The 25,659-nt window shown below is 39.8% G+C and overlaps 1 protein-coding gene across 2 annotated transcripts in view; it reads left to right on the top strand.

Moving 5' to 3' along the window:
* The window catches only part of RRAGD (Ras related GTP binding D), a 38,532-nt gene extending 15,459 nt beyond the window's left edge, over positions 1-23,073 (top strand). Inside the window, exons 3-8 of one of the 2 annotated variants that reach the window (XM_032651799.1) lie at positions 4,428-4,627; positions 5,484-5,598; positions 6,390-6,532; positions 13,629-13,777; positions 20,141-20,292; positions 21,363-23,073. In XM_032651799.1, coding sequence (XP_032507690.1) covers positions 4,428-4,627; positions 5,484-5,598; positions 6,390-6,532; positions 13,629-13,777; positions 20,141-20,292 — 759 coding nt within the window. In that variant the 3' untranslated portion in view covers positions 21,363-23,073. The remainder of the gene's footprint in view (positions 1-4,427; positions 4,628-5,483; positions 5,599-6,389; positions 6,533-13,628; positions 13,778-20,140; positions 20,293-21,362) is intronic. The other variant, XM_032651800.1, reaches the window with a different exon arrangement.
* Positions 23,074-25,659: the final 2,586 nt, after the last annotated feature.

Below are 25,659 nucleotides of genomic sequence, written 5' to 3' on the forward strand. Positions count from 1 at the left end.
TCCGGCAGGTCAGTCTTAGCAAAGAGCACAGGTAACATTGACATTGACGTTCTTCAAACTCTCCATGTGCAGGGACTCTTAGAAAGTGTCCCCAATGGGTGGCCCAGCCCGAAGGCCCTCCTGAGGGCTCTCTTTTGTAGCTGTGGGGGAATAAAAGGCAACAAGTCCTGCAGAAATGCTCTAAGCCAACGCTAAGCTCAGGTCTCAACGTTTCCCTGCAACTGTGGACCTACAATCAAAGACAGGTAGGGCCAAGCACTCCCAGCCCTTCAGGAGCCCAGTGGTGTTAGGGAAGAAGGGCTGTGAAGACCCTTAGTAATAATGGTTCTGAGCCCACTCTTAGAAAACCATTCTCGGACAAGACTACTCATGCCTGAGAGTATCATAAATTCATTCACGGAATGAGGAGGCTGTTTAATATAAAAATGAAATTTTCAACTCAGCCTTTTAGTTCCAAGCGACTGCATGGTGAACTTGTGGAGCTGTAGTGGCCCTACCCGTGGGTAAGTAGATTCCAACCCTGACTCATCACTTAAAGACAATGGCTTAGGAAGTACTTCCTTCAATACAATATTGTGCGTACATAGCAATTTACATTTATGGAATTTGAATTTCCAGTGCACCTCCGTCTCAGGTGTTTGTAATATGGCTAAAATAGGCATACGTGCCTGTTTATTTTTTCATTGTTTGGGGTAATTTTATTGCTTCAAAGTGATCCCCTTTTTATGGTTGGTTTGTTTTATTGAAGTATAGTTGATTTACAATATCGTGTTAGTTTCAGGTGTACAGCACAGTGATTCAGTTATATATATATATATTTATATATATATATATATTTATATTCTTTTTCGGATTCCTTTCCCTTATAGGTTATTACCAAATATTGAGTGTAGCTCCTTGTGCTATACAGTAGGTCCTCGTTGGTCATCTATTTTATACATAGAAGTGTGTATATGTTAATCCCAAACTCCTAATTTATCCCTCCCCCTCCCGCTTGCCTATTTTTATTTTTTTATTTTTTATTTATTTATTTAGCCTATTTTTAAATTGGAACTGTAATTTGGTTTTAATTTTACCTGAGCTTGAAAAGTGGACCTTCGATTGTGATTGGTAAATGTGTTCTTTGTTTTAGTTTGTTTCTCGGTTTGTTGGGTTTTGTTTTGGCAGTAGGGCGGACAAAGGTATAAGAATGAGAAATATATCTTTTTAAATGACACTTTTTAAAAGGTAGAAAAAAACATTGTTGAGAGTTGTCATTTACTAAAAATAAGGAATCGTTAAATAAGCAGTTTCCAGAATTTGCCTAATAGGCTTTTCTACTGGAAGCAGCTGATAACAATCACATTTGGGGGAATCTTTACTTGTTGCGACTGCAAGCACTAAACAAAACCAAACTTGAGGGAAGTGTCTCGGCAACTCTTGAATGTCACTGCCTTCATTTCTAAGCAGTGCTACGTTCGTCTGACACCTCGTATTTTTTTATTTTTTGCTTGCGAATTCCTCACAATCACAGGATTGCCAGATAAATATATCACCAAGGAGAAAGTGTGTCCTCACAGAATGTTGTAAAATAAAAGAGAATGAAAGCATCAAGAGTAATTTCCCGTGAGCTCCCCGTGTGACACTGCCAGCCCCCTGGCACGGCCCACAGAAAGGACCTCATCTCCAGGGCCACCCTCGGCCCCCGGGAGCCATTTCACATACGCCTGGGATCCAAACTAGAGTGTCGGCTTGACCCACGTTGGTGATTGTGACCTGCCTCTAATTCCTAGATCTAATTTTGGAATAGAAACCAGGCAGCGTATTTTTCCTTGTTTAAATTTGTTGTAGAAGATAATAACAAACACAGTAGAAAAAAAATCATTCACAATCCCTCTGCTCTAATAAATCAAGTCTTTTGTTTCTTTTCATGTAATTTTTAGCCCTTATAGATCTGTACCACTTCATCAGTTTGTTGGTAATCAGACCATTTTATATGCTTGGCAGGGAGGTTAGAGGAGTGATTTCTAATCTTTTGAGACTGTGATAACACTCTTGACTTTGGCTAGTGTTCTCACAGACATGTGCCCTGAACTCCTCTCTTCAGTTAAAGACATAAGGAATAACATTTTTTGAAGTGTAATTTACATGCAATAAATTGCATTCATTTTAAATACACAGTTCAACAAGTTTGACAAATACACCTCTAACCACCTCACGATCAAGATACAGAATGTTTCCCCCATCCTGAAATCTTCTTTGTGTCCTTTCTCAGACGGCCCCCAAGACCCCAGCCCCAGGCAACTGCTGATGAGATGTGCTTCCTTTCTCTATAGACTAGTTTGCCTTTTCTAGAATTTCTGTATGTGGAATTGTACAGTATGTGGACTTTAGTTTTTATTTGAGATATTGTAAGGTATTAAAAAAGTGCTGCAAATTATTAATCTAGAATTTTTCCAAGATGCTTAATCTGCTATCCCAGTGTCCAATATTTGTTTTTCATTTTAAACAACTCTTCAAGAGTACAAAGGATGAGGACTCTGCTTGATCTTCGTCTCTCTTCGTAGTTTCCTATTAGTATCTTTAATATTTTGATTTATCTAAAAACTAGGGATACATTTTTATTAATTTAATTTGGGGAATACAAGAATGCCTAAAAACATCCCTGTTTTATTGGCTTTTCTGTATTTGTCCAGGTTTGGAGTCAGAATTGGCAGGGGGCGGTGAAAAGTCCTTTAAATTCTGTCCTGAAGATCCCTTTCTTCAGGATCTTAGTTCCCCCCAGGGATTGAACCCGGGCCCATGGCAGTGAAAGCGCCCCCAGGGTCCTAACCACTGGACCGCCAGGCAGTTCCCCCCTTTCCTTTTTTTTGCTGGAAAAACAAGACCTATTCACACCCTTCAAGTTGGCAATAATGAAGAGACCTGACAACACTGGGTGTTGTTGAGAGTCTGGAGCATCAGGGGCTCTTACACATTATCTAGTCAAGTTCAAGGTGCTCATTCCTAGGACCCAACAAGCCCCCTTTCAGGGTAAGCCCTAAGAAGCTTGCAAACAGGCACAGAGATGTGTGCGTGATCACATGTGCGAGGTCGTGCATATTATCATCATCATCTGAACTAGCACATAACTGGAAACATTCTGAATGTTCATCAGCTGGCAAGTGAGTGATAAATTTTAGACCATCCATACGATGGAATTTTATAGAGCTGTTAACAGGAATCATGCACTAGAGTGTGTGCTTCAACAAAGGTGACTCTCACTGACATAATGTGAGTGGAGAAGGCAAACTGTAATCCACATGCAAGTTGATATTTCTGTAAAGTTTTAAACGATGTAAATGAATTCTGTATGTTGTTCAGCGATACGTATGTATGCAGTCATGTATAAAGACGTAAGTGGTGATACAGGCAGAAGTCAGGATAGTGGTTACCTCTGGAGGGTGTGGGGAGAGTGATGGGATGGGCTGGGAGGATGGAGAGAAACATACAAGGCTTCAGTGTCTAATGTTTGATTTCTTAAACAGAGAGATGCATACACAGGCATTCATTACATTATTACATAGGTATTATCTGTAGGAAGGAGAAAAAAATAGTGTTGTGTTATTTGGGGCAATAACTCTAGACCAGGGGTCAGCAGACTTTTTCTGAAAAGGGCCAGATGGTAATTTTAGGCTTTGCAGGCTGTGCTGTCTCTGAGGAGTTTCCACAGAGGAAAACCATTCAGCTCTGCCACTGTACCCTCAAAGCAGCCATAGACAGTGTGTAAACAAATGAGTGTGACTGTGGTCCAATAAAACTTTACTTACAAACAATAGGTGGGCCCAGTTTGGCCCCAGGGCTATGGTTTGCTGACCTCTGCTCTAGATCAGTGGTTCTTAAATTTTTTCCTCCTGGCTCCTTCCCCATCTTCCCAGTGATCCCTATCATGTTTTCATCCCTGCTTGTTCATTACATTTCACCAAGAGACTCAGAATCCTGGAGGGACAGTATTCCAGGGAAGGTCCTGGATGGTGTGTGGTCATTTTCAATACATAAAACTGCAACTCTGACCTTTGTGACTGTCATCAAGCTAAATCATAACTGTATTTTTCTGGCCTTTCTTTTTCATTTCTTTGTTAACAAAACTTAAGTTTTCAGTCTTGAATTCTATGAAACAGCTTTTATTTGGGCATTTGCAAAATATTTTGGGAGGGGATAGTAAGATTAACAGTGTACGTGGAAGAGAAAAAAATGGTACCTGTAAGGTGATGGATTGGTTCATTAGCTTGACTGGGGGGATCCTTTCACAATGGGTACAGATGGGTACACAGTGGTACCAAAACATTAAGTCGTCACCTTAATACACGCAATCTTTGTCAGTCATACCTCAGTAAAGCTGGGAGGGAAGACTGTATGTGGAAGGGAAGCAAAGCAGCCTCCCTGACAGGAGTGTGCTTTGTTCCCAGGACGATTACATGGAGGCCCTGGCCAGGCTCCACCTCACGGTGACCAGGGCCTACAAAGTGAACACCGACATCAACTTCGAGGTGTTTATTCACAAAGTGGATGGTCTGTCAGATGACCACAAAATTGAAACCCAGAGAGATATTCACCAGAGGGCAAATGATGACCTTGCAGATGCTGGATTAGAAAAAATTCACCTCAGGTGAGAACAGAAACGCATCAGGGATCATTGGGGTCCAGAGCCATCAGGAGTGGCTTGGCCCGGACTGTCATTTAGAGTCACAGAGCCCTGTGTACCCTGTTTTGTGCTGTAGACATTGGGGTAGTATTTGGGAAAAGCAAGCTTTGCATGTGCCAACTCTAATCTTTGGGAAAAGCGGTGGGGTTTTAGAACAATTTTTTGGACCAAAGGTCAAAGCTAAGGTTCTTTCCCCCCTATGAAAAACACAGGAGAAAACCCATGAACTGCATCCAGGAAGTTAATCGATGCTGAAGTTTACTGTTACAGATAGTATCTATAATCATAAGTAAAGGAGTACTCTGAAAATAATTCAAATAGAAATATTCACAGAGGAAAGCCATTTCTCTAATTTTTGTGGGGTAGTATGTATATGCATCATTCATTTTGCAAATTGGAAAAATGGAAAGATTAGATGCTTCAGTATCAATAACATAACTGTTATTAACATGAGAGGTGTGTATAAAGATGATCTGGTGTGGATTCTCTTGCAGAATGTAAGGATGCTGATATAGGCATATACGGCTGCATTTTTAGTATATGTGCTGCCGAAGCAAGCACGTGGGCTGCATTTTTAAGCCTCCTATAGTCCAGCCAGTCAGCAGATCAGAATGGGCACAGTTCTTGCTTTGGGGAGTTGGGCAGGAATGTCTTGTTAAGACATGTTCATTTTTTTACTGAGGTTGTTTTGAATTCTGAAAGGGGCTAGAATGTGTGTGTAGTAAATACAGAAGGCATGATTCTGGTGTTACGACATAGCCTGAACAGTCTATTCCTCAGTCAAAGGTAAAAAGTGATGAAATATTGTTTCATCTTTCAGCTTTTATCTGACAAGCATATATGATCATTCAATATTTGAAGCTTTTAGCAAAGTGGTTCAGAAGCTGATTCCACAACTCCCCACCCTGGAGAATTTGCTAAACATCTTTATCTCAGTAAGTAAATAATACTGTCCTGTTAGAGTCATTTGCGGAATTTAAGAATAACATTGCAAGAGTGAAAATGATCTTATTTCTACTTGCTCTTACAGCACTTCAAGTTCACCGAAATATTTTTGAAGATTGGGCCTATGTACTGTTTTAGGGCCTTTAAAATTTAACTGCCAAAACGATTCCTGTACTTCACTTGTATAATCGGAATGTTTATTCAAGTTATAGGCAATTCAATGTTAATGGAATCCTACCAGAGTTTGGGAGCATAAAAGTTGGTTTTGGCTATAAGATATATACTGTTGAATTTTTAAAAATATGTTTAACACTGTGAATGATGTGCTGTCTGGCTGAGTCCTAAAAACCACCACGTCAAGTCAAACTTCACAGAATAGAATTAAGGCAGACCTTTGGTTGTATTCACATTGATTCTCACTGCACAATTTTGAGTTTGTTTGTCTAGATTTTTTAAATCTATTTTTAAATTTAAAGTTTTTAAAATGCTTTTTTTTTACTTGGCCTTTTTCCTAACTGCACGTACATTTCTAAGAGTCAGGAAACACTACTTAATTTGTTTACCTAAAGTAAATAATTCGTGATAATTCCAGTTTTCATTTCTTGTGCAAATCCATTATAAAGAAGTTTATGACAATGAGGTTTAAATTGTAATAAAATGGAACAACCTAAATTTTTGCTGGTTCATATTTGAGACTGAGGATGGCGTATCATTTTATGTAACCATGACATGCTCTGCAATCAGCTGTCCCTTTAAGGCCGCATCTCCTTTTCTGTTTCAGAATTCTGGAATTGAAAAGGCGTTTCTGTTTGATGTGGTCAGTAAGATTTACATTGCAACTGATAGTACCCCCGTGGATATGCAAACCTATGAGCTCTGCTGTGACATGATCGATGTGGTTATCGACATTTCTTGTATTTATGGGTAAGTAGAACATTCTGAAAGGCTACAATTGAGCCATACTTTTCTTTCATAACCTTTGAGAATTTTGCATTTACTTATTTGATCTTAATACTTTTGTTTGAAATGACTGAGATCTATAAATACACCATTTCGTATGTAATAATAATAACAAAACATTATTGAGTAAATGCCTAGCATTATGCTAATAATTTCATTGCCCACATTATTATCATTGAATTCTCCACTATTCCTCGAGGCAGGAATTACTATCACCATCTTATAGATGGGGCACTGAGGTCCAGAGTGGTTAAGTTTCTAACCCCTGCTCACACTGTCAATAAGGGACAGAATTAGTATTGTATTTAAGCTCAAGTCTGATACGTTCTTCCTCTACTGAAAAATCTGTTGTCATATCATAATGTATTTACTTGAGGGAGACCACTAGGATCCTTGGATTCTACATAAATATCTCATGTTTACCACAGTTCTGTTATTTTCTTCTTTACATGAAATAACTGCTGAGTTGTTTGTTTTTCCAATATAGTTTTGATTGTCTTCTATGGTGGATAGCAGAGAATTATTAAAGTAAGCAAACAACATTACCTGCTTATTATTATTATCTTATATTCTTAGAAAACAGAACTTCTTGTACATTTAAAATAATATAAAATAAACAGGCGTGGGGAAAATTGATTCTGTTACCAGACATAGAAATAATTCCACATAATTGTGAATTTGCTGAATTCAGGGTGTTTTACAGAGTGAGTGGGTGTGACCTTGTATGTCTATCTTATTAAGGCAACGCACTGTTGCTGCCTTGTATTCATATTGAATCTCACATCCTCACACACCCATCGATGAGATAGAGCTGTCCTTCATCTTCCTCTTTACTCACTGGCTGTGACTCGCTTTACACAGCCTCCTCTGCCAGCTTCTGGGCGAGCCTCAGTCTTACCATTTCTCTCTTCCATTCAGTTTAGACTCTTTCTGTTAACTGTTATACACACATGAACACCCACAGTCCCTTCCCTTATGAAACAGGGAAAGTGATTCTTACCTCACAGGACTGTAGTGAGGATGCAATATCATTAGGCTTCCCCTGGTGGACCCTGGATAAATGTAGCTGCCATTATAATTATTATTAATTATTGTTATTCTTCCTAAACACTGCCACCGGCTTTAGAAATAGAACTTATTTTCCACGATCGCTGCCCTGCAGTATTCTCTTGTTTTGAAACTCTAAGTGGATGACCTTGAAATAGTCATGGAAGCTGAAACTACCCTGATTACAGTCTAGATGGCTGTCATAATCAAATACAATGAACAACACAATTAATCTGACACATGTTTAATGATATGCATAATCATTATTTTGCTATATGTTAATTAGACATAAGTGGTAAGTTGTTCATATAAATGATGTTAATCAGAGTTACTTTTATCCAGCTAAAACAAACACGGGGAGGGAGGGGTTGAGCGGAGGAGGGAGCAGGGCCTTGCTGGTAGATTGCTTTTCTGTTGCCGAGTGCAGTGTTCCTGGGAGCCCGCCCGCTTCAGTAAGAACCGGTCTGGGTATGGGTCACAAATGGGGCATGAGTTCTGGGGTTTCTTGAGACTGTTTGCTGGAGCAGCCATGAGCCAGCCCATGGCTGCAGGGGGTGGCCGGGGATGCATGCCACAGCCCGGGAAGCAGGCAGCCCTGTAATTGGAGACCTTAGAAGCAGGTGACCTGGTCTGCTCAAGAATCTCAGCTGGGATTCTGAAAACGTATACACAGTTTCAGATAAGGGAAAAGGTACAGGACGTGCTCCTTTGCCTATAAAGAAAGGATACATAACTGATTACATCAGTGGCTTCAGAGGGCTCAGTTTTGATCATTAAGGCCATATTAATAATGATAATAGCAGTTAGCATTTATTGTGCATTTTATATGCTCTCAACACTATGCTTAGCACTATATATGTATTATTTCATTGCATTAGGAGACTTTGAGGTAATTATTATTCATGTACAGTTGAGGAAATTGAGGCTCAAAGAAGTTACTCAATTTGCCCAAACTTATACGATAAATAAGAGAGCTGGGATTCAAACCCAAGTCATTTGTGTTTGCAGGCCACACCTTTTCGTAAATAGACCAATTTATTTATTTAACTTTTTATTTTGAAAATATTTCCAATCTATGGAAAATGTGCAAGAATAGTACAGTGAACTCCTATGTACCCTTCACTGGGATTCACCAATTTTTATCAGTTTGCCATATTTGCTCTTTCTTTCTTTTTCTAATACAGTTGACCCTCCATGTGGGTTCCATATCCGCAGATTCAACCAACCAGCGGATTGAAAATATTCAGAAAAAAAAAAAACCCAGAAAATGCCAAAAAGCAAAACTTGAATTGGCCGCATGCTGGCAACTATTTACATAGCATTTACATTGTATAATCTAAGGATACTTAAAAGTGTATGGGAGGGAATTAATTGATATTTATAGGACATTCCATCCAAAAACAACAGAATACACTTTCTTCTCAAGTGCTTATGGAACATTCCCCAGGATAGATCATATCTTGGGTCACAAATCAAGCCTTGGTAAATTTAAGAAAATTGAAATTGTATCACATATCTCTTCCAACCACAATGCTGTGAGAATAGATATCAGTTACAGGAAAAAATCTGTAAAAATACAAACACATGGAGGTTAAACAATATACTACTTAATAACCAAGAGATCACTGAAGAAATCAAAGAGGAAATCAAAAAATACCTAGAAACAAATGACAATGAAAACACGACAACCCAAAACCTATGGGATGCAGCAAAAGGAGTTTTAAGAGGGAAGTTTATAGCAATACAATCCTACCTCAAGAAACACGGAACATCTCAAATAAACAACCTAACCTTACACCTAAAGCAATTAGAAAATGAGAAAAAAAGCCCCCAATGTTAGCAGAAGGAAAGAAATCAAAGATCAGATAAGAAATAAATGAAAAAGAAATGAAGGAAACGATAGCAAAGATCAATAAAACGAAAAGCTGGTTCTTTGAGAAGATAAACAAAATTGATAAACCATTAGCCAGACTCATCAAGAAAAAAAAGGGAGAAGACACAAATCAATAGAATTAGAAATGAAAAAGGAGAAATAACAACTGACACTGCAGAAATACAAAGGATCATGAGAGATTACTACAAGCACCTATATGCCAATAAAATGGACAACCTGGAAGAAATGGACAAATTCTTAGAAAAGCACAACCTTCCGAGACTGAACCAAGAAGAAATAGAAAATATAAAGAGACCAATCACAAGCACCGAAATTGAGACTGTGATTAAAAATCTTCCAACAAACAAAAGCCCAGGACCAGATGGCTTCACAGGCGAACTCTATCAAACATTTAGAGAAGAGCTAACACCTATCCTTCTCAAACTCTTCCAAAATACAGCACAGGGAGGAGCACTCCCAAACTCATTCTATGAGGCCACCATAACCCTGATACCAAAACCAGACAAATATGTCACAAAGAAAGAAAACTACAGGCCAATATCACTGATGAACATAGATGCAAAAATACTCAACAAAATACTAGCAAACAGAATCCAACAGCACATTAAAAGGATCGTACATCACGATCAAGTGGGGTTTATCCCAGGAAAGCAAGGATTCTTCAATATACGCAAATCAATCAATGTGATAAACCATATTAACAAATTGAAGGAGAAAAAAACATATGATCATCTCAATAGATGCAGAAAAAGCTTTCAACAAAATTCAACACCCATTTATGATAAAAACCCTCCAGAAAGTAGGCATAGAGGGAACTTACTCAACATAATAAAGGCCATATATGACAAACCCACAGCCAACATCGTTCTCAATGGTGAAAAACTGAAACCATTTCCTCTAAGATCAGGAACAAGACAAGGTTGCCCACTCTCACTATTATTCAACATAGTTTTGGAAGTTTTAGCCGCAGTAATCAGAGAAGAAAAAAAAATAAAAGGAATCCAAATTGGAAAAGAAGAAGTAAAGCTGTCACTGTTTTCAGATGACATGATACCATATATAGAGAATCCTAAAGATGCTACCGGAAAACTACTAGAGCTAATCAATGAATTTGGTAGCGTTTCAGAATACAAAATTAATGCACAGAAATCTCTGGCATTCCTATACACTAATGGTGAAAAACCTGAAAGAGAAATTAAGGAAACACTCCCATTTACCATTGCAGCAAAAAGAATAAAATATCTAGGAATAAACCTACCTAAGGAGACAAAAGACCTGTATGCATAAAACTATAAGACACTGATGAAAGAAATTAAAGATGATACAAACAGATGGAGAGATATACCATGTTCTTGGATTGGAAGAATCAACATTGTGAAAATGACTATACTACCCAAAGCAATCTACAGATTCCATGCAATCCCTATTAAACCACCAATGGCATTTTACACAGGACTAGAACAAGAAATTTCACAATTTGTATGGAAACACAAAAGACCCCGAATAGCCAAAGCAATCTTGAGAACGAAAAACGGAGCTGGAGGAATCAGGCTTCCAGACTTCAGACTATACTACAAAGCTACAGTAACCAAGACAGTATGGTACTGGCATAAAAACAGAAATAGAGATTAATGGGACAGGATAGAAAGCCCAGAGATAAACCCACACACATATGGTCATTTTATTTTTGATAAAGGATGCAAGAATATACAATGGAGAAAAGACAGCCTCTTCAATAAGTGGTGCTGGGGAAACTGGACAGCTACATGTAAAAGAATGAAATTAGAACGCTCCCTAACACCATACACAAAAATAAACTCAAAATGGATTAAAGACCTAAATGTAAGACCAGACACTATTAAACTCTTAGGGGAAAGCATAGGCAGAACACTCTATGACATAAATCACAGCAGGATCCTTTTTGACCCACCTCCTAGAGAAATGGAAATAAAAACAAAAATAAACAAATGGGACCTAATGAAACTTCAAAGCTTTTGCACAGCAAAGGAAACCATAAACAAGACCAAAAGACAACACTCAGAATGGGAGAAAATATTTGCAAATGAAGCAACTGACAAAGGCTTAATCTCCAAAATTTACAAGCAGCTCATGCAGCTCAATATCAAAAAAACAAACAACCCAATCCAAAAATGGGCAGAAGACCTAAATAGACATTTCTCCAAAGAAGATATACAGACTGCCAACAAACACATGAAAGGATGCTCAACATCACTCATCACTAGAGAAATGCAAATCAAAATTACAATGAGGTATCACTTCACACCAGTCAGAATGGCCATCATCAAAAAATGTACGAACAATAAATGCTGGAGAGGGTGTGGAGAAAAGGGAATCCTCTAGCACTGTTGGTGGGAATATAAATTGATACAGCCATTATGGAGAACAGTATGGAGGTTCCTTAAAAAACTAAAGATAGAACTATCATACGACCCAGCAATGCCACTACTGGACATATACCATGAGAAAACCATAATTTAAAAAGAGTCATGTACCACAATGTTCATTGCAGCTCTACTTAGAATAGCCAGGACATGGAAGCAACCTAAATGTGCGTTGACAGATGAATGGATAAAGAAGATGTGGCACATATATACAATGGAATATTAGCCAGCTATAAAAAGAAACGAAATTGAGTTATTTGTAGTGAGGTGGATGGACCTAGAGACTGTCATACAGAGTGAAGTAAGTCAGAAAGAGAAAAATAAATATCGTATGCTAACACATATATATGGAATCTAAAAAAAAGGTTCTGAAGAACCTAGGGGCAAGACAGGAATAAAGACGCAGACATAGAGAATGAACTTGAGGACCCGGGGAGGGGGAAGGGTAAACTGGGGCGAAGTGAGAGAGTGGCATGGACTTACATACACTACCAAGTGTAAAATAGATAGCTAGTGGGAAGCAGCCGCAAAGCACAGGGAGATTAGCTCTGTGCTTTGTGACCACCTAGAGGGGTGGGATAGGGAGGGTGGGAGGGAGATGCAAGAGGGAGGAGATATGGGTGTATATGTGTAGCTGATTCACTTTGTTATAAAGCAGAAACTAACACACCATTGTAGCAATTATACTCCAATAAAGATGTTAAAAAAAAAGAAGTATATGGAAGGATGTGTGTAGGTTATATGCGAATACTGTGTCTTTTTGTTTGTTTGTTTGTTTGCGGGACGCGGGCCTCTCACTGTTGCGGCCTCTCCCGTTGCGGAGCACAGGCTCCGGCCATGGTTCACGGGCCTAGCCGCTCCGCGGCATGTGGGATCTTCCCGGACCGGGGCACAAACCTGTGTCCCCTGCATCAGCAGGCGGACTCTCAACCACTGCGCCACCAGGGAAGCCCATACTGTGTCGTTTTATATAAGAGACTTGAGCATCTGCAAATTTTGGTATCTGCTGGGGGAAATCCTGGAACCAAGCCCCTCCCCCCGCCCCGATGGTGAGGGATGACTGAACGTGTTTGTTTTTGCTGAACTAATTGGGAGGAATTTGTAACATGATTCTATAGGAATCATGTCCTATAACAAGGATGTTTTCTTGTAGGATCACAGTTTTAACTTTCAAATTAAACTTATTTAACATATCTGTATTACTCTTATCTAATATAGAGTCCATTTTCAAATTTTACCAAAGGTCCCAATTCTATGTTCCATAGCAGTTTTTTTGCTGGATCTAGCCCAGCATTTTGCTGCCGTTTCTCTTCAGGCTGCTTTATTTTGGATCAGTTCTTCACCCCTTCTTGGTCTTTCATCAGGCTGTGCTTTGGGCAGCCTGGTTATTCTGTCACGAGAGAAAACTGGAAGCCCTTGTGGGCTACGGAGGGGAGAAGAACTAACCTCCATCCCTCACCTGTGTTCCTCAGGTGCCTGGAGAGTTGCCCAGCTGACACACCACACTCAGTGTGTCAGTAGGAAAGTGACTGTCGTACGCTGTGTACATTCTTGTGATTGGGGGTTTCTGAGATCTTTAGCCGAAAGGCACTGTAAGTGTAAACTCCCTGTCATTATGATTATCGTTCTCTTTGTGAAAGCTGGTCTCCGTCTCTGGGTTACAAACTGAAGTTCTTTCTCAATTGTCAAATATGTTTTGGTTTCTGTCCCCATTTAGTCTCAAAGAAGATGGAGCAGGAACCCCTTATGACAAGGAATCAACAGCCATTATAAAGCTGAATAATACAACAGTTCTTTATTTAAAAGAGGTGACCAAGTTCCTGGCTCTCGTTTGCTTTGTCAGAGAGGAAAGCTTTGAAAGAAAAGGTAATTTTTTGTGTGATTTAAATGAAGCATTTCCATTCAGACGTTGAATGCAGGTGGACAGCAGTGTGCCTTGGGAAGCTTCCAGACTTTAGTCACAGGCCCCTTTGGCTCCTCCCAACATCCTGGGGTTTTGGGATCCGTGAACCAGCCTGCCTTCTAGTGATGCAGCTGCCGTGAGGTGGTAGTGGAACCACGCCATCCTCCCAGGGAGGGGCTTGAGCTTTTCTGGGAGCAGAGCCAGCTGGGGCGTTGTTGCCAGGCTGTAGATCTCTTACCCCGGGGAGGTCCCCTAGCCTACAGGGGGTGCCAAGGCCTCCCTCTTGGTCCACACCCATAGAAGGTATTAGGGACCTTGTGACCACTTGTCCTCCCCGTGTAAAGGATGAAACTCATACAACATTAAAGCTAGATGTTATTTAACTTCTGTTCAGCCCTTGTCCATTCTTTAGTCCTAAAACACAGGGACAGCATCGTGATTTCAAAACAGGGAGATATGAATATATTTAATAACGTCACCAAATATCTTTTTAGGACCAAATTTATTTGGAAACAAAAGCAATTAACCCTCATAAAGATACTCATATTCCCCCGCCCTGCCGGGCGCCACTATGTAAACTGGGAAATATCAGTTTACTGATATAGCTAGGGATTTTTGCTAGTAATTAGGGGATGATTTACCTAAATTCCCAACAAAGTGGCAATAGTAACATTTTCTGAAATAGCCTTTCTTCTTATATGCAATACATGTTCACTATAAAAATACTTTAAAAACTTAGGAAAGTATAAAAAAATCAGTTTCACCATCTAGAGCTAAACTCCATGTTAAATTTCTGGGATTTTTTTTCTCCTTCCTTTTCTCCCTCCCTTTCATCTTTCATCCCTTCTTTCCTTCCTTTCTTCCAACAAAAGTGGTACCATATTGCCTATATAATTTTCTATCCTGTTGTTTTCACTTATTTATATCATGGAAATCTTCTTAATTCATTGAGCCTGAAAACATGATTTAGATTTTTATTTTTTTAATTAATTAATTTTTTTTGCAGTACGCGGGCCTCTCACTGTGGTGGCCTCTCCCGTCGCGGAGCACAGGCTCCGGACGCGCAGGCTCAGTGGCCATGGCTCACGGGCCCAGCCGCTCCGCAACATGTGGGATCTTCCCAGACCAGGGCACGAACCCTTGTCCCCTGCATCGGCAGGCGGACTCTCAACCACTGCACCACCAGGGAAGCCCATGATTTAGATTTTTATTACTTCTTTTTGTTACAGAGTAATAGATTCATTTAGAAAATTTAGATATAATAAATAAGCAAAAAAGAAATAATTATTAATAAGCTTCTCACTCACACAATCACTCTTGATATTTTTTGTATAACTTTCCAGTTTTTTCATAGATATCTCTATATATGGGATTATATAATAAATACTACTTTATAACCTTCACTTAAATTATTACAGACATCTTTCCAATTCATTAAATCTTTTTTTAACCACATCATTTTAATGATTAGTTTCTTCTATTGTTAGAAATGTGTGTTGTTTCTAGATTTTGATGTTATAAATAATCCATAATGACCTTCTTTCCACTAAATATTTGTGTACATCTTTGGTTATTTCCTCAGGAAATACTTCAACAAATGGAATTACTTAGATCAATACATTTTGGTAGCTTCTAATGCATATTACCAAAATGTCCTTCAGAAAGTTTTTACTGGTTTATGCTATTAAGAGAATATGAGTGTGTCCATTTTGCTTTATTCTCATTAATATTGGGTTTTAGCATTAAACATTGATAATTGAAAACAAATTTACATTTTTCCTGCTTCTTAGTGAAGTTGTGTATTTTTTCATGTATTTACTATTACCAGCCAAATTGCCTGTTATGTCCTTGGCCCTCAAAACTTTTAATTAAATGCTGGTAATCTTTTACTTTTTATTTTCATATTGCTGAAACTAAGAACAGATTATATAATGGATTCATGGAATTTTGAAGATAGACGGGACCATCCTGTGTTTCACTCTCTCAGTTACTGATGATTTTACCTAGACCCAGGAAATAGAAGTGACTTTCTCCTATGGTCATACCACCAAGTGTATAGCAGTCTGGGCTAAAGATTTCTAGGCTTCTCCCTGTATGGAATCAGTTCTGTGTTTTGTGTTTTAAACCATTATACATATATTCCCTTGGTTAAAGATATTTCTAGAATTTATATTTGGTGATTAATATTTTGTGTTGATTTTGGAAACTAAGGAAAGTAAAAGTAATGCAAATAGTACAACTATAGACCCCAAACCATCTAGGGTGATGACAGGTCCTAAAATTTAGGTTACAATAACATCAACCTTGAGAGCTTGTTTATTTTGAACTGATTTTACACTTAACAGAAAAGTTGCAAAAATAGTATGTAGTTTATATATACTCATCCAGCTTCCTGAAATGTTAACATGTTACATACTGTAGTACAGTTTTCAAAGCTAGGGAATTAACATCAGTATAATACTATCAATATTAATAAAACTTACAGACCTTATTCAAATTTCACCAGTTTTTCCAAAAATACCTTTTTTTTCTGTTCCAGGATCCCAAATTGATTTAGTTATTATTTCTCCTAGTCTCCTCCAATCTGTGATGGTCTTTCTGACACTTTTGAAGAGTACTCATCAATTATTTTGTATAACGTTCCTCAAATTGGGTTTGTCTGATATTTTCACACAATTGGAATGAGATTATGCAATTTGGCCAGAATACCGCACGGAAATGATATTGTGTCCTTAGTGTATCATATATTTATGATGTTAGTTTGGCTTATTACTGGCAATGCTGCCCTTGATTTAGTTAAGATAGGGTCTACCAGGTCTTTCCCCTGGAGAGTTCCTACTTTTCACTTTGTAGTGAATAAATACTTTCAAACTATGCAAATCCTTTCTCCTCACACTTTTGCCCACTAATTTTAATGTCCATCTATGGTCCTGTGAGTTAATTTAAGCAGGGATTTCTCATGTGGATCTTGGGCAACTTATTGTTAAACCACCTAGGGAGGATCATCTCTGAAGATAGGCAGATTTTGTAAAATTTATTAAACTAATTAGAAACCTGAGTATTTGTTTTAATGTGATAAGAGAGATAAATAGGCAGACAAGGTTTAACCCCATGAAGGTAAACTTGTTTGCTTTTTAGGGTGACTAACCAATCTCCATTTGCCTGGGACAGAGGTGAGGGTTCCTGAAACAGGGGACCTTCAGGGCTGCAACTGGGAAAGTCCCAGGCAAATGCATTAAGTTGATCACCTTAGCTTTAGAAAGAGCTTGATGCTTTACATATGCATGGAGTGGTTCCATTTGTTTTTGCTGCTTTAATCTCAAGTGTTGAGTCCTGCTGGTGCTGATAATCAACACTTGTTAGTTGACTTGTCCTGATGTTGGTCTCTGTCTGTGTTTTCGTGGATGATTTCTGACGGCTTTGGCAGAAAGAGGATAGAAAGCGGAAGTGGGATTCTTGGTCTTAGCTGCACATCATAGGCACCTTGGGAAGGGAGGTGGTTAAAAAATATGGCCATCGAGGCCTGCCACAGAACAATTAGAACAGAATTCCTGGGGGAGGAACCTGGGGTTTGTTAATCTTTAAAAAGTTCTCTGGATGCTTTTAATATGCAGCTGTGATTGAGAATCGCTGAACCAAGAGAAGGAGGTAGGACCATCCCATAGCTGCGTATGGTTCTGAACATACTGCTTGTTCTGTTCGTGTCTCTGTATTTTCTTTTTCTTTTAATAAATTAATTTATTTATTTTGGGTTGTGTTGGGTCTTCGTTGCCTCATGCGGGCTTTTCTCTAGTTGGGGCGAGCGGGGGCTACTCTTCATTGCGATGCGCGGGCTTCTCATTGTGGTGGCTTCTCTTGTTGCAGAGCATGGGCTCTAGGCACACGGGCTTCAGCTGTTGTGGCACGTGGGCTCAGTAGTTGTGGCTCACGGGCTTAGTTGCTCCACGGTATGTGCGTTCTTCCCGGACCAGGGCTTGAACCCGTGTCTCCTGCATTGGCAGATGGATTCTTAACCACTGTGCTTCCAGGGAAGCCCTGTTCCTGTATTTTCAACTGCGTTTTATGAAAGAGTTCAAATAAACAGCAAACTCTTTGTAGGCACTTCCTTTAAAAACCTCAGTCGTGAATTTTCACTTTTAAAGCTCCAAAGGCAGCAAGATTACTGTTACATTTAATTTTATTTATTTTTATTTTTTTATAAATTTATTTATTTAGTTTATTTTTGGCTGTGTTGGGTCTTTGTTGTGGTGTGCGGGCTTCTCATTGCAGTGGCTTCTCTTGTTGCAGAGCATGAGCCCTAGGTGCATGGGCTTCAGTAGTTGTGGCTCGCGGGCTCTAGAGCACAGGCTCAGTAGTTGTGGCGCACGGGCTTAGCTGCTCCGCGGCATGTGGGATCCTCCCGGAGCAGGGCTCGAACCCGTGTCCCCTGCATTGGCAGGCGGATTCCCAACCACTGTGCCACCAGGGAAGCCCCTACTGTTAACATTTTAAATGTGCACCATGAATAAATTGAGATTTGTCAGGAATCATAGTAGGCTGGATCTGAAATTTCCCTAGTTGAATTCTAATTGAGCCAAAGTCCTCTAGCTAAGCTTTCTGCCTAAGGCAGTTGGTTGCACACATAGGCAGAGAATTTTGAGGTGGTTCTCACATCTCTTATCCAAACTCCCACTAAATAAAATCATTTCTATGCTCCATGTTTCTTTCTGTTTTTGAAGTTCATGCTTTGTTTGGAAGATGGTTCCAAGAAATAAAAGTGAGGAAGTGGGGAAATAGACAAGGGAGGTAGAAAAGCCATCCGCAGTGGGAGCTGTATGCTCACTCATGCTGGGGGAATCTCGGAGAAGCTGTGTGCAAGAAATTCAGAATCACCCCCATTGGGCATGCAAGACTTCCACATTTGTCCACCAACTCCCATGTCTCTTTGTGTGAGGGATGCCCTCAGAAACGTTTATTTCCATAGCCCTGGTACCTGTCTGTGTACCAAAGAAAGCGTCAGGCAGAGAAGAGATGCCCATACCTGGGCTTGCGTATTTCTTATTACTTTCTCCCTCCTGCCTCACTGGTCTTTTCTTGAGGAAATTGTCTCCTAGTTTTATTGCACTGTGGTCACTATCACTGCAGAAGCAGCAGAGGGCGCCACTCACAGAGTTTCCTGCTCCTGGAAGCTGAGATGGTGTTTCTTCCAGCGTACTTGTGGTTGGTTACATGACTGCTTTGAAGCATTTCTCTTCTTGTCTGGAAAACAATTCTTTTTTGGGGGGGGGTTGGGGGGTACTCTGGAAGCATCACCTGAGTGGATGCAAATAATTTTGGGACTAGTTATTTTAATAAATTTAAAGATAGTAAATGGAACCCACTGCCTTATCCTAATTGGTATAAACGTAATGCTGCTCTCAACACTTTACAAGTTAGTGGTGATGATGAGAAATATGCTCAAGACAGATTATATTTTATTCTATTTTTCAATTCTACAAAATTCTATTAATTTCTGAAAATACAAGAAGATTCTCCACTATTATTCTCCATTTAAAATTTACTTCATATTGAAAAAGTGAGAGTGTCATTGGTTGTTGAATTCCTGAGCTCAGAGTTCACCTGAGGTGATGATAACCACTCTAAAATTAGGGACTGGGCTTCCCTGGTGGCGCAGTGGTTGAGAGTCCGCCTGCCGATGCAGGGGACGCGGGTTCGTGCCCCGGTCCGGGAAGATCCCACATGCCGCGGAGCGGCTGGGCCCGTGAGCCATGGCCGCTGAGCCTGCGCGTCCGGAGCCTGTGCTCCGCAACGGGAGAGGCCACAACGGTGAGAGGCCCGCGTACCGCAAAATAAATAAATAAATAAAACAAAATCAGGGACTTTGTTTTCCCCAGGGCTTATGACAACGGCTCTGTGACCTTGAGATCTCAGCTACACTCCAAGTCAGGGTCTGCCTCCACTCAGAGTCAATTTAATAAAATACCTTTTGGGGAAAAAATACTAATAAGTATTTCATTGAAGATATATCTTAATTGTTCTTACAATCTTTAATTCTGAAAGATTTTTTAAAAAGGCAGTTCAGTTGGTTCTTCAAACTTTTTGGGTCATAGACACCTTTGAAAATGTGGTATATACTCTGGAACCTTTCGTTAGTAAAAATATATATAGTCACAAGACTTTGCCTGCAATTCCTGAAGCCCAGCTGCACACCTCCTAGAGAAATCTATAGATCTTATGTTAAGCCTGTTCCTCTACCGCCCCCTACTGGCTTGTCTTCGCCATAGCTGCCATGAAAAGAGATTATTTCTAGGCGGCACCTCTATAAATATTTTTGTTTTCTTCTCCAGGGCTGATTGACTATAATTTTCATTGCTTCCGGAAGGCCATCCATGAAGTTTTTGAGGTGAGAATGAAAGTGGTGAAATCACGAAAGGTTCAGAATAGGCTGCAGAAGAAAAAAGGAGCCACCCCTAACGGGACGCCTAGGGTGCTGCTGTAGGTGAGGTTTCAGGAACATCTTTTGAAATCAGACCTTTCAATGAGGCTGCTGCTCTGTGTTGCACTAAAGGAAGAGGAAGAAGGAGATGGGGACACATGACATATATTTGCTGTAAAAAAAAAAATTCCTGCCACCCACTTGATCTTCTCTTTTTTTTAAATAAAGTAAGCACTTTGAAGCAAAAACGTATATTAACAATGAAGTGAAATCTACTGTAACTTCATTACACAAATGTAAACTTTTATGGTCTGTAGTCAGAAAAAATCCTGTGTGAGAACTGCCAGGAACTGTATATATTTTGCACTTTTTCATGTTTATTTTTTTTTCCTCATTGAACTAAACTTTGATAAAACAACTTTTCTAGGCTCTTTTCTGTCCTTGGTGTCTAGGACATGCATACCGAGTCCATATCTATAGGGCAGTCAGAAAGTAATCAAAAAGTGATGCGTTGGCAATGACTTTTTATAAATTTGGGAATCTTTGCTACCAATTGTTGAGAAAAACATTTTTCAGTGGAGGAACAGATTGGGGCAGCAAGCTCCAGGAGCAATAAGAACTGTCCCCTGTTTATAACTGACATAAATAGAAGTTTTATAGAATAATATTAGCACCAAACTTATCTAAAAATTTCTATAGCCGTGACAGTGCTTCCCTAGTCGACCCTTTTTACAAAACTCTTTACCTCAACACACATCTCTATAATCATTTTATACAGAGAGGTTATTTCTTTTTGCTGCATTACTGTTCTTTAGGACCTTTGGGACCAGATTTCCAAAATGGTGCCGATCAATGGAGAGAAATCAGAATGTCACTAAATTGCAGGGTTTCTGGAGGCTTTTCTGTACCTGCCACTCAGGCTAAAGTAATAACATCAGAGGCCACATGGTTTCCCAAATGTAGGTGATTGGCAACTGCAGATTTTAAAATATGTCCTATACAACGTTTGGCCCCTGTGGAATGAGCCTCTTACTGTGCAACATTGCAAATGTTTATTTAGGACCAGTTTTGTTGTTGTTGTTGTTTTTGCATTGCTCCACGACCACAGGTAATATCTCAGTTCTCTGCCACAGAGCTGAATCCTGATGGGCACATTTGTCCTCTCTGAGTCTCCCTCTCACCTGTGACAGTGTGCCTTGTGGACTCTGCCTGTTTCCACCTTATGATTGAACTAGAGCTCGACTCTCCAGCAGCGTGTTCTGCATGGCTAAAGAGCCATCCTGAAAACCTCTAAAGGTCAGTGGAAAAGGATGGCCAGGGGAGGCATTACAGTTAGCTTTGTGTCTGTTTCTATGAAATTCTTCCACTTATGTTTACTTTAGGCCAACAGCAAGTTAATAGATTCTAAATCTACCCCCATCCCAAACCATTCCAAGTAGCTTATTCTAGATCCCTCCCAAGGGTCAGTGCCCTAAGGAAAGCATGTTGGCAGGTATTAGAAAATGTTTTTAGCAGAGCCTCATAGGGATAGCAATGCTGATCCTAGCAAAAATGGATCAGGTTCCTAAAGCAACTTGTTCTTGAAGCTATCCCACTACTATCTACAGCTTCTTTCCATCCTCTTCCCTTCCATCCTTTTCCCAAGTCCTATTCCTTTGAGGCTGGTAACTGTAATTTAAGATGGTAGCTGACTGGGGTTTAAGGTTTGAGCCCTCCCAAGGGTCTGTGCATTTGAGAAGGAAATTTCTAAAAATCATGAAGGTGCCCTAACTCCCTTCCTCATGATTCCTACTCAGAAACACAGGTGGGTAGGAAGCCAGGGTTCCAGGGAAGTCTTTTTCCTGATTTTCAGACCTATAACCTGTTAGACCTTTGCCAACATGGTACATGGAAGTTATTCTTATAAATCTATTCTTTAATATTTTTACACAGTGTTTCTTTTTGGATAAGCAAATAAAGAATCACTTTTCTAAAGTGACTTTATCCTCAAGATAGAGACATTTACCTGTCTGGTAAATCACACATTACTTAGGTATATATGTTGTTATAACCAGGTGGAGCTTCCATTTTTAAGCTGGGTATATGATGGGTTTTTGTTAAAATGTGCCTTAAAAGCCTATTACTTCAAGAGCAAATGATTCTTTGGGGGAAAGGCAAAGTTAATGCTATGACATCAGACTCAAGTTCATGGTAGTAAGTGCACTCTTTGATTAATGACACACTGATACATAGACTACTGCCTCAAAGCCGTAAGCATGGCAATGACCTCTTAGTTAAAGAGAAATGTAGGAGTTATAAACATTCAGTTTCTGAAGTCTGTGCTATTGGAATTACAAAATCTCTTCAATTCCTTTTTCATTTTATTTTTGATATGGGACTTAGCTTACTTGTGTGTGGCCACCTTTAGGTCTCAAATGTAATGCTATAAATATGTATAAATATACAAAATAATGTATAAATACAAAGCCCAAATACGTGACTACAGTGACTGCTCTGGAACATTTTTGCTCGTTTTCAAAGGTTGAGAACTTGACCTACAGATTTCCAGGGCAATTAGAACTTCTATAGGGATGAGACTCTGCTTGTGAAATACCCTCTTTGGTTATTTTCAGTGATATAGATTAGTGTGTATGACCAGGATAGCGTGTTTCTGAAGGAATATATATCAAAAACTGGTTGACATTCACAGACGGTAATGTTTTGTGAACCTGATATATTTTGGGCCCTTAAATGTAAAAATGCCTAAAAACACAGCAATATTGTTATATACGGGTTCTATGAAACACACTCGAGAAAAACAGCGGGATTGTCTTGATTATTAAAGTATGGTATGCATTCAACTTATGTGGACTGGATGTAATTTGTAATCAAGTATAGTATTTAGTATTATGTTTTACTTTAAGCAGTACATCATTTATAACCATTGTTAAAGCATTCCTTTCAAGAACGTTAGCTGCCCATTTAAAAGCGTGTGTCATACGCTCATGATTTGGTAACACTCTCATTTTATTTCAGGCATATTCGTAACTAATCTTTCTGGGAGCGGAATGGTCTCTTTGGTGAAAAGAAAGTATGGTCTTTCATGTTTGTGAGGTTGTTTACTGTATACATGCATATCACTGCTGGGTTCCTTTAGATAAATGTGTGTGTCCTAATTAACCAGCTATCGCTTTATGAAAATGAGCATAAATTGATCTATTTAAGCTGGATTTACATTTTTATTTATTTTTTTAAACACTCGTATCTCTCCATATTTTTGATGGGGGCATGCCTGTTTTGGCTGTAGAACTTATTTCAGTAAACTTCAGATGTTCTTGCTGCTCTGGCCCTAATCCCTAGCCATCTGAAAATTCTTTTCCTAACAATCCACCTTTTGATTTTTACTTGCTTAGTAAGATTCCACCGTATAATGACTTTTACAGACCCCCTCAGAGTTCTCAGAGAAGGCTAGCATTAGATGTTAAATATGAAATCCTGTTTCTCATGGGAAAACCTGAACTGAAATAATTATTTCCAGACCTCCCTGGTGGTGCAGTGGTTAAAACCCGCCTGCCAATGCAGGGGACACGGGTTCAATCCCTGGTCCGGGAAGATCCTACATGCCACGGAGCAACTAACAACTGCTGAGCCTGTGCTCTAGAACCCGCGAGCCACAACTACTGAGTCCACGTGCCATAGCTACTGAAGCCTGCACGCCTAGAGCCCGTGCTCCACAACAAGAGGAGCCACTGCAGTGAGAAACCTGAGCACTGCAAGGAAGAGTAGCCCCCCGCTCTCTGCAACTAGAGAAAGCCCGCACGCAGCAATGAAGGTCCAGTGCAACCAAAAAAAAAAAAATTATTTCCAAGTTTTTTTTTTTTTGGCTGCACTGTATGGCATATGGGATCTTAGTTCCCCGACGAGAGGTCGAACCCATGCCTTCTGCAGTGGAAGTTCAGAGTCCTAACCACTGGACCGCCAGGGAATTCCCCAAGATTTTTAATCAGTGGTGATGTTGAGTTTAGGGGAAAGAACATGTCATTAAAAGCATTATTTAATACTAACAGATATCGAGTGCACACGATATGCCATGCACTGCTCTTAAATGCTTTACATAATTATCCTCATAAACCCAAGAGGTAGGTACTATTTTTTTTTTTTTTTTTTTTTTTGCGGTACGCGGGCCTCTCACTGCCGTGGCCTCTCCCGTTGCGGAACACAGGCTCCGGACGCGTAGGCTCAGCGGCCATGGCTCACGGGCCCAGCTGCTCCGCGGCATGTGGGATCCTACCAGACCGGGGCACGAACCCGCGTCCCCTGCATCGGCAGGCGGACTCTCAAACCACTGCGCCACCAGGGAAGCCCGAGGTAGACACTGTTATCACTCCTATTTTACAGAGGAGGCAGCTATAAAAGATAAAATGAAAATAACTTGAGATCATATTACTAGCAAGATACGAGGCCCGGAGTTGGACCTAAGAGTCCACCCTGTCAATTACTGCTCTAAGTAACCTCACCAAATGTCCCTTAAAATTCCCTCCTTTCATGACTAGGAAGAGGGAGACTTGAAGTTCAGAGTTTCTGCCGCATGGGCTCATGAAGGCTGACGTGCTGAGGTGTTTAAAATACCTTTTCTTACGTAAGAATCAGTAGGAGCCGTCTGCTAATGTGCTTCACGTGGAGGAGAAACTCAACAAAGATTATGCTGTTTTTCTTCCTAATCCATTAAATAACTCCAGTGCCCAAAATAATATTAACAGCATTTAAATATCAGAAATTTTAAATACTTTTTGTAGCCATTTGATTTCTTTTTTTTTTTTTTTTTTCTTCTTTGGCTCCGCTGCGCGGTTTGCGGGATCCCCAACCAGGGATTGAACCTGGGCCCTGGCAGTGAAAGCACAGAGTCCTAACCACTGGACCGCCAGGGAATTCCCCAAGCCATCTGATTTTCTGAGAAGCAATAGTATATCAAACTGTAAGAAAATCAAGAGAGAATAGACCTTTGATCTTAGCTATATTCAACCTTTACCTTGATTTTTTAGTATATGTAACAATAACTTAAAACACTTATCTGGATTAAAATTCTAAAAGATACATTTCAATCCTAATCCTTCAAACCTATATTTAAAATTGCCGCTAGCATACCTTTGTTGGACTCTCCTATAAGAGGGGCCTCAGATCTAACACGTCCCACATGGAACTGGCTTCTTCTTGCTAAATCTTCTCTCCCTGTGATGGCGTGACCACCCTCCCTAGGGTCCCTGCCAGAAACTTGGGTCTCTTTTTTTTTCTTTTCTGCAGAAAGTTATTGTTTCCATTTTGGTCCAAGGCTTGAGAGAGGGCTCCAGGGTGATTAAAAAGCTGCCTAGGGCTTCCCTGGTGGCACAGTGGTTAAGAATCCGCCTGCCAATGCAGAGGACACAGGTTCGAGCCCTGGTCTGGGAAGATCCC

This window comes from Phocoena sinus, chromosome 12 (assembly GCF_008692025.1).
Source record: "Phocoena sinus isolate mPhoSin1 chromosome 12, mPhoSin1.pri, whole genome shotgun sequence".
NCBI classification, from domain to species: domain Eukaryota; kingdom Metazoa; phylum Chordata; class Mammalia; order Artiodactyla; family Phocoenidae; genus Phocoena; species Phocoena sinus.